Source organism: Mya arenaria, chromosome 16 (genome assembly GCF_026914265.1).
Source record: "Mya arenaria isolate MELC-2E11 chromosome 16, ASM2691426v1".
In the NCBI taxonomy this organism is placed as follows: Eukaryota; Metazoa; Mollusca; class Bivalvia; order Myida; family Myidae; genus Mya; species Mya arenaria.
In genome coordinates, this window is record NC_069137.1 from 28358342 (window position 1) to 28368755 (window position 10414).

General features: G+C 34.7%; 1 protein-coding gene across 1 annotated transcript in view; it reads left to right on the forward strand.

Annotated features, from left to right (window-relative positions):
- LOC128221536 (uncharacterized) overlaps window positions 1–9700 on the forward strand; it is a 59721-nt gene extending 50021 nt beyond the window's left edge. The window contains exon 11 of the mRNA XM_052930142.1: window positions 6135–9700. Coding sequence (XP_052786102.1) covers window positions 6135–9700 — 3566 coding nt within the window. The remainder of the gene's footprint in view (window positions 1–6134) is intronic.
- The last annotated feature ends 714 nt before the right edge of the window (window positions 9701–10414 follow it).

A 10414-nucleotide genomic window follows, 5' to 3' on the forward strand; every position in this document is an offset into this window, starting at 1 on the left:
ATTGTTAATAAAGTCACATTTTCAATGGGTGATAATCTCGATTTTTCAGTAACAAATGTATATTAACTGTTTACTTATATGGCATATATCAGTACAAATGCCTTTGCTTTTCAGTTCTTCTTCCTCTCCCAGAAAACTATCGGTGTGTTGCTGCTAATACATATTTCCACTTTATTTCCGGTAATTTTCGGCAACTCGGTGTCTGCTTAGTGCTACCATCTAACGAAATTTCAAACGTTTTGGAAGTAAATCCATCGATACGGCAATTTTTCTACTGATCGTACACTAAGAGGTGCAAATATTCTTGACAAGAAAAAACCCTCGACTAAGCATTGAACCATACAATGATTTCTTCTTTCATTACTACCATTCACTGTTATCATCGAAAGCTAACGACTTATATTGTGCATCTATATGCTTTTGAGTAACATACGATTTGACACGCAATGTATTGTAACCGGTACGATTCTTCGACATACTCTGGGTTTGTGATGTCCTTGCGAGGGTTAATTCTGTTCTAACGGCCCCTACCTTATTATAGTGATTATTGTCTGGTATCGGTAAAAAGAATACTTACCTCATTATCCTTCCCTGGAATACGGCATTTTGACAGCATATCAGCAACCTTGTTCTGGAACTTGATATCTACTTTATATATCTACATTTTACCCGGTAATATCTAATGCATTTGACTGCATTTTCTTGTTTGTCATATTAGCGGTTAATAGATATACGAGGGGTTGGTGGTCAGTGAAAACCGTCACGGGCTCCTTTTGTACGTATATTTGTAATTTATCCAAAGTATATTTAAGGACAAATACTTCCTTTTTAATGACTTCCCTATTTTGCATAGACGCGCTTAGTTTATGGTTCATACAATGAACTGGTCTCTCGTTAAGAATACAGAAATGATATTATCATCTTTGTAACATTCTTGGCACAAAACAGCTCACTATTCGGTCCAGTAAACCTTACATTGGTATACGGCCTAACTTTCCTTTTAATCATCATAAGTGATTTGACATTCTGGCCTCCATTCAAACTGAGCGTACTTTCTTGTTAACGGATCGGCGATTTGTGAACTTTTGGTATTATTCTCCTGTAAAACACACACATTCCAAAGAATAATCTTTCCTCCTTTGTCGCTGTTTGGTTTATAACGGGTTTTGTTGAGAACAGACCCGAAGTGGTTTGTCTCTTCCATCTCATTTACGTCTTTTTCTAAAGAAAGTAATCCTATTTATATACACACCTACACCTCGGTTTCGGGACCGTACACATAGATGAACACGTTACTACTATTGAATTGCTGTGCTGAACACATTCACAAAGGATGGTTTAATAACAATTCATTTTAAACACATAAAAGCTGGCGAAATGCGAACAACGGTGAATATATTATGCATTTTGCTATCATCAAAAAACTAATGTATGTACTTTTCAATATGAAAAATCAACAGAGGCATACACCCTTTTTGACGCTTTAGCACAAAACGTATTCCAATATACAAAGAACTTTTGCATTTGAACAGAGCTGTGATAAAATGTATAATCCTTTGTAAAATGACCTAGCTTAATACATCGTAAATAAATATGTATTGTAGCTGACATATACACTTTAAATGTGGATGCATGTCACACAGTCACCAGAACAAAACAATAAATATAAATATATACACTGTATCATACAAAATGTTTTACATTCTACCCTACAAACAATATTACCAAATAGTGTATCTTAAAAAGATCTTTACTTTAAATTGTTCCTTATATACGTGTTGTCCTTCATTGAACCTTACAAATGTGTTTGCCCTACAAAATCCTAATACAGTATTTACGTAACATTGTACCTTATTTAAGAGTTACATTACATGTAGCCTTACATTAGTGTTAACTTAGATTGTACCTTTTTTAACAGTTACCTTATATTGAACCTTACATTAGTGTTCACCCTATAATGTAGCTTATTCAAGATTAACCTTACGTGGAGCTTTTCATGCGTTTTTACGTTACATTGTATATTATTTAGGAGTTACCTTAAACTGAACCTTACATTAGTGTTTACCCTACATTGTTCTTCATTTCAGAGTTACCTTATATTGAGCCTTAAATTATTGTGTACCGTACAATGTACCTTATTTAAGGGTAACCTTACATTGAGCCTTACATTTAGTGTTTTCACTATATTGTATCTTATTTAAGAGTTACCTTAACTTGCGGCTTATTTAAGAGATACCTTACATTTAGCCTAACAATAGTGTTTCCCCTACATTGTATCTTATTTAAAGAGTTACCCTACATTAAGCCTTAATTAAGAGTTACCTTAATTTGAGCCTCACATTATTGTTGACCTTACATTGTACCTTATTTAAGAGTTACATTACATAAAGCCTTAATTAAGAGATACCTTGATTTGACACTTACATTATTGTCCTTACATTTACCTTATTAAGGAGGTACCTTACATTGTACCTTATTTAAAAGTTACTTTACATTGAGCATTACATTATTGTTTAACCAACATTGAACATTAATTAAGAGCTACTTTACATTGAGCCTAACATTAGTGTTTAACCTACATTGAACACTACTTAAGAGCTAATTTACATTGAGCCTAACATTAGTGTTTAACCAACATTGAACACTACTTAAGAGTTACCTTACATTAAGCCTAACATTAGTGTTTAACTTACATTGAACATTACTTAAGAGTTACCTTACATTGAGCCTAACATTATTGTTTAACCTAGATTGAACATTACTTAAGAGCTACTTTACATTGAGCAACATTATTGTTTAACCTACATTGAACATTAATTAAGAGCTACCTTACATTGAGCCTAACATTATTGTTTCACGAACATTGAACATTACTTAAGAGCTACCTTACATTGAGCCTAACATTATTGTTTAACCTACATTGAACAATACTTAAGAGCTACCTTACATTGAGCCTAACATTATTGTTTAACCTACATTGCACATTAATAAAGGGTTACTTTACATTGAGCCTAACATTATTGTTTAACCTACATTGAACATTAATTAAGAGCTACCTTACATTGAGCCTAACATTATTGTTTAACCAACATTGAACATTAATTAAGAGCTACCTTACATTGAGCCTAACAGTATTGTTTAACCTACATTGAACATTAATTAAGAGCTACATTACATTGAGCCTAACATTAGTGTTTAACCTACACTGAACATTTCTTAAGAGCTACTTTACATTGAGCCTAACATTATTGTTTAACCTACATTGAACATTACTTTAGAGCCACTTTACATTGAGCCTAACATTATTGTTTCACGAACATTGAACATTACTTTAGAGCCACTTTACATTGAGCCTAACAGTATTGTTTAACCTACATTGAACATTAATTAAGAGCTACTTTACATTGAGCCTTATATTATTGTTTAACCTACATTGAACATTAATTAAGAGCTACCTTGCATTGAGCCTAACATTATTGTTTAGCTTACATTGTTTATTGTTTAAGATATACTTTACATTGAGCCTTACATTTTTGTTTAGCTTACATTGTTTATTGTTTAAGAGCTACTTTACATTGAGCCTTACATTATTGTTTAGCTTACATTGTTCATTGTTTAAGAGCTACCTTACATTTAGCCTTTTTTTGGTGTTTACCTTACATTGTACTTTACTTTAGAGTTTACCTTACATTGTACATTACGGAGATATTTTCCCAAAGTTTAAATGAACCTTTTTATAGCGTTTACCATACTTACCCTACATTGTATTTTACAAAAGTGTTTACCCTGCATTGTATTCAAAATAGTTTTCTATACAATGTGCCTTGAAAAGTATCTTTACCCTATATTGTACGTTATATACGTGTTTGATTTTAAATAGACATTTGATTACCTATATTTTTGGGGGTTATTAATATTTAACACGCTATTCTGAATAAAAGCGAAAAAATAATCAATAACCTTTGATTGTATTAGAATTCAAATGATCAGCTTGCCGTTTTGTTATCATTATGGAGTACAACATGTTATACTAAACTGGAAACCCGACTCAGTCATAAAACGGACTGGGCACTGTTGCGATTTAAGAGTTTACAATTTATTTACTTAAATAAAAATATGCGAATTAAAATGCCTAGAATAAATATTAATGACAAAATGTTGACAAAGAACTTTCAACTATCCTGGGTTTTTTATTGTCCATAAAAATTATTCGACATGCAATATTGAAAAAAAATATGAGCGCTATCTAAATCCAACAAAACAGTCAGAATAATTCTTACAGAAAACACACAGAATAATTCCCACAGAAAACTCACATAAATATTCCCACAGAAAACTCACATAATTATTCCCATGGAAAACTCAGAGAATTATTCCCACAGAAAACTCACAGAATTATTCCAATGGAAAACTCACAGAATTATTCCCACAGAAAACACACAGAATAATTCCCACAGAAAACTCACAGAATTATTCCCATTGAAAACTCACAGAATAATTCCCACAGAAAACTCCCACAGAAAACTCCCACAGAAAACTCACAGAACTATTCCCATGGAAAACTCACAGAATAATTGCCACAGAAAACTTACAGAATTATTCCCACAGAAAACTCACAGAATTATTCCCACAGAAAACTCACAGAATTATTCCCACAGAAAACTCACAGAATAATTAATGAATTCAAAGACAGTATAAACTTTCGAGCAGTGGTGAAATATTAATAAAGACTATAATTTTAAAAGGCACTTTTTAAAAAGGACCATATCAGAGAAGTTTGCCATTTTGTTCTAAATAAGAATGTTCAAAATCATACTACATAAAATCCACAAAAAAAATTCTCTCAAATTCTATAAGAATTACGTTTATTGTGAAACTAATATACATGGACAAATATTAGTTCTAGAACATTTTAAACAAATCCTGACAAATACATTATAGGAATATCATAGGAAAAAATGTTCACATTTCAATGAAACTCGATTATTAAACAACCCAGTGCTGAATTTAAAACGCATATACATTCAACAGAGTGCACTTTCAAATTGGCCTTTTAAGACTTAATCTAAAAAAACTCGTTATAAAGTGAACGAACATGCTTATATGTGTTGCAATACAAGTTACATGAGCGAACAATAAAGCCAAAGATTAAACAATTCGCCGCGTTAACTCACAAATAAACAGTAATGTCAAGTGTTTACAACAAATATCTTAAAACAATTATATCAGAAGGCACGGAAATGTCAATGTCACATGATAAGTATGTGCCATTTCTAAATTAAACGCTTTTAAAGAAGTACGTTATTGTGAAAAACTCTTGAAAATAGGACCATTTTATCCTCGATCTGGGTACAACAAGTACATTGTACTCATTGATGATGAATTTGAACATATTTGCTCTAAATAGTATTTGAATGTCCCTATTTACACGATCATTTCTATAAACGGATAGAAACATAATTAGCCAGAGTTTCTTTTCTGAAAGTGAGCATGGTGCTGTTGCTTTTATAACAAAAATGTACATGCTTCTCCATTTCGAATACAAAGTAACAAACCTAATGACAGATCTTACAGAAAGTCCATATATGTAACGATTATAACTAAATATTATTTGGAATTCCGCTGTATTGGATGTGTCGTCTATCAAGAGTGCTCATTAATGTCATATCAACAAGAATACCAATTAAAATAAAAAGCCAACAGTATCATTTAAGTTAAAAAATGCATTTCTTTCATGTGTATACAGTGTTTCGTTGGCGTACAAAACCAGCAGTGACTTTGTGACGACAAACACCCTCACCACAAACACTGTCACCACGTTTCTAAGTTGGAATTTGACAATACTCGGGCACACAACCACTCCAATTCCTTATATATATTTGTATGTCTTTATCTTTAGCAAACCGAAGAATGAATCTTGCCGCGTGTGCGTACTAGTGTTTATCAGATGTCTTCATGTAAAGCTACGGTTGTTTGTATTTTCAAAGTTCGACAAAGATTGCAGGATAAATTAAATTAATTAAATTGCAAGGTTTGGTCAGGATGGAAAGGCTGGCCACATATTTTAGAATAGTATTTTTCATGCAAATTCTTGTATAGATATTTATTAGTTTGCATTTTTTTTTCAATTTCAGTTTTGAAGACAAGACTGATCAAGTATATATTGCACGCGTACTCAACGATTCCACTGAACCCAATCCTGCAGCACAAACATTCTAAGTTGGTTGACTTCTACGAACCTACAAAAATGACAACCACAATCGAGGAGACTGAACATAAAGATAGTAAAACCCGAAAGCCTTATGATGTACCAAAAACAGTTCAAATGGATCTATCCAAAATTGAGGAATTGTTCATCTCAAATCAATCTTACGGTTACAAAAGCCCATCAAACACAAACAGAGTTTACATCTCAGGTGAAGCCGGAATGGGTAAGACCTCTTTTAGTCAATATTTGGCTTTAGCTTGGTGTGCTGTTCATGGTGAGACTGAGGAGTGTGTGAGTATGAGAGAGAAAATGAAGAAGTTTAAACACTTTAATGACATTGAGTATCTGAAACAGACACAGCTGCTATTTCTACTTCATTTGCGAAAGTTTGAGAATGAATCTGATTGCAAGAAAATGTTGAGAACATACCTGCAATCAGATCTAGGATACTCTAATGAAGATATCAACGAACTGTTGTCTGATATAAACAGTCCAAAGACTGTATTATTAATGGATGGACTTGATGAATGGAAATGTAAAGCAACTAAAATGCCATTGTATACTTCAGTATCCGACGCAATTATCATTTGCACGTCCAGACCTTGGAAGATAGATTCCTGTGTTATCGCACGACTGCAGGATTACAACAAAGTAGTCATCACTGGTATCGGGTTTGATTCTGTAGGAAATCTTGTCCGCAATGTAACGAACTGTTTTAGACTAGAACGCATTGCTGTTCGTGACAATACTTCGGACTTCATTCAAACGCTTCGCGATAAAGAACTGAGAACAATTCTTAATCTCAACGCGTCAGCATCACGTGAGGTGCTCATGATACCTGTGCTTATTCTTCTACTCTTGTGTCTCTGGCATGATGGGAAAGATTTTGGAAGTACACGTACACAAGTTTATATAAACATGGCTGAGGCTCTGTTACGTCGTATGAAGAAAAAACAGGGTTTACAATACAAAGAAACAACTAGCGATTATCAGTTACCAGTTTTGTTTAGAACTATGGAGGCAAAATGCTGTATCGAACAAAGCGAAAACATCGCAAAACTATCAGAAATAGCATTTTGTTTGCTGTTCACTGGACAAACAGAACACTCTCTTCAGTTCTCAAATAAGGACCTTAGTCGTTTAGGGTTGTCTGTGAGAGAAAATCTAGAAATTGAAAAAATGTTTAAGGATATAAAGCAGTTTTGTTTAAACTCTGGAAATATTCGAGGAACAACCAGAATGTCGAGTTCAAGTCAGGATAAAATATATAGTTTTATCCACAAATCGTATCAGGAGTTTTTTGCAGCCTTACATATCGTTGCACAAAATTGTGATCAACACATATGTCAGGAAATAGAGGCAAATACCACATCGCTACAAGATGTGGTTGACTTGACGAACGTCTTCGACTTTGTATGTGAATTTGATTCAAACTGCATAGAATCAATGGTGTCATTGATAGATGAGCTAACAACAAAACATGCAATGCAGACTGATGATTACAGGAGAATCAACTTTATTAAGACGATGCAGGGTATTATTTTTGAAAGCTGTTTTAAGAATATAAAGGAAGGTAAAGTGTCGATCAATCTTTCGAACCTTGTTCTCAATGGTTCAGATAGGAAAACTGTATTACGAAATGGAGAACTCATGAATCTCCTAAGAACCAATGAAAACAAAATTGAAAGACATCATTTGGAAATTACCTTGAACAAAACGTTTGGTATTCTTTGTTTAACTAATTTGTCCTTATCAAGTGACATGGACGTTTCTCAATTTGATATGGAAGAGCTTAGACTGGTCAAAGTAAGGACAGAGTTCGTGAATCTGAGTAAAGTTCAACGTCTCAAACGGATTGAAATTTGCTTAAATGAACCAACCACTGTCTCCATACAATTCCAAGATGCAAAAAAACTCAATTATCTCAAACTGAAGAACTGTTCCCTGTCTGGCCCATTGGACCTCTCTCAGTGTCCACTGAAGGAGCTGAAGCTGAATATGACAAAGGTGGAGACAGAAACACTTGTTATAACTAGTTGTGTACAGAAATGTGAAGCATTGAACATGTGTTGTCCATTTGACTTTACTAATGCGATCAAACTTACTAATCTTAATGTCATGTCGTGTTCCCTTCCTGGCCCTCTGGACCTATCTCAGTGTCCACTTCATGAGCTGAAGCTTTATGAGGTTCAGACAGAGAAGGTGGTCACAGGTTGTGTGGAGACATGTACGGTACGGCATATGAATTGCTCGTTTGAATTTATGAATGCAATCGAACTAACCAATCTTAGTATGATGGACTGTTCAATTCAAGGCTCATTGGACCTGTCTAAGCGTCAACTTGTGGAGCTGAATCTTCAAAGGGTTAAGACAAAGAAGATGGTCACAGGTTGTGTGGAGACATGTAAGGTTGTCGATATGAATTGTTCATTTGTATTTACGAAAGCAAACAAACTCAGTATGAAAGACTGTTCCCTTCCTGACTCATTGGACCTGTCTGAGTGTTCACTTGAGGAGTTGACGTTATATAATGTTGAGACTCAAAATGTTGTCACAGGTTGTGTAAAGACATGTACGGTAATGCGTATGAATTGTTTATTTGAATTTACGAATCCAAAGACACTGACCAATCTCAGTATGCAATCGTGTTCTATTCCTGGCCAACTGGACCTGTCTCAGTGTCCACTTGAAGAGCTGACTTTGCAAACATGTTCACTGTCAGGCCAACTGGACCTGTTTAAGTGTCCGATAAAGAAGCTGACTATTCAAAAATGTTTTTTGGCAGGCATACTGGACCTTTCTCACTATCAGTTAGAGACGCTGATTCTTGATGCGATTAACATAAAAGAGGTGGTTACATGTAGTATGGAGACATGTACGGTAGGGAATATGGATTGTCTATTTGAATTTTCGAATGCAGTCAACCTGACCAATCTCAGTATAATTTCGTGTTCTCTCCCCGGCCCGCTGGACCTATCTCATTGTCCGCTGAAGAAGTTTAATATGGAAAAATGTTCACTGTCTGGCCAACTTGATCTATCTCATTGTTCACTGGAGCTACTGATACTGAATCGTGTGACAGCAGAGAAGGTCACTATTGGTTGTGTGAATACATGTTTCTTAAAGAGCATGTCTTGTTCTTGGCAGTTAGTACATTGCGGAGTACAGAATTGTATCCATGATCAGCCATTGACAATATTTGAGTTAAAAGAAGCTTGTGACTTAACGTCAACCATTGAACTGTCAAAATCATCGATTGAACATTTAATATTGAATGAACCCAACATATCCCCGCCCGTGTTTGAAGACCAGATGAGGCACATTTACAGCTTGTCCCGACATATGACGTGTACGGTGAGGGGATTGAAGAAGTTCTGGGAGAAGATGGATGTTGGAAAGAAATTAATGGAAGCTATTGAAAAGATGAAGACTGATGGAAGGTTTTCCGTAAAACAGAACTCTCGGACTGTCACTATAAGAACTAGACACTAAATAATGCAACGACCTCGACCAGGTCACAGTTATGGTGTAGGAAGACAGGGTGTACTTTGAGAGCAGTGATGAGGGATAGATAGTAAAGCCAGTGCTACCGATGTACGATTAACTACGCAGTTAAATAAAAAAAAACTAAAACAACATAGCTTTTTCTAAACGAATTCATAGCAATGTGATATATTATTAGCATTGTCTAACATTTCAAACTGACGTTTACTTAAATAGCAGAAATAAAAACTTTATTATTTAAAAAAAGGTTAAACGACACTAAACAAAACTTTTAACTAGAACAGTACACGCTTGTCTTCAATTCCTTATTCTATGCTATTAAAATGGATAGTGTGTGTGTGTGTGTGTGTGTGCGTGTGTGTGCGTGTGTGTGCGTGTGTGCGCGTGTGTGCGCGTGTGTGCGCGTGTGTGCGTGTGCGTGTGTGTGTGTGTGTGTGTGCGTGTGCGTGTGCGTGTGCGTGTGCGTGTGCGTGTGTGTGTGTGTTTTCTAATGATACGTATGTGCCCGTGATTGTGTTATGTTGCAAACAGTGTGTTTTAGATATGTTACGAATCCTCGTCTGTTTCTTAATGTTTTCCTGATCCAATTCCGGCTTCTCATACTTCGTCATGTGTGTATACGTATAGTTCTTAAAATGCATTTATTAACATAACACAGTGGGTGATATGATGAATGAATTGTATTCATTTTTTACGAATAAA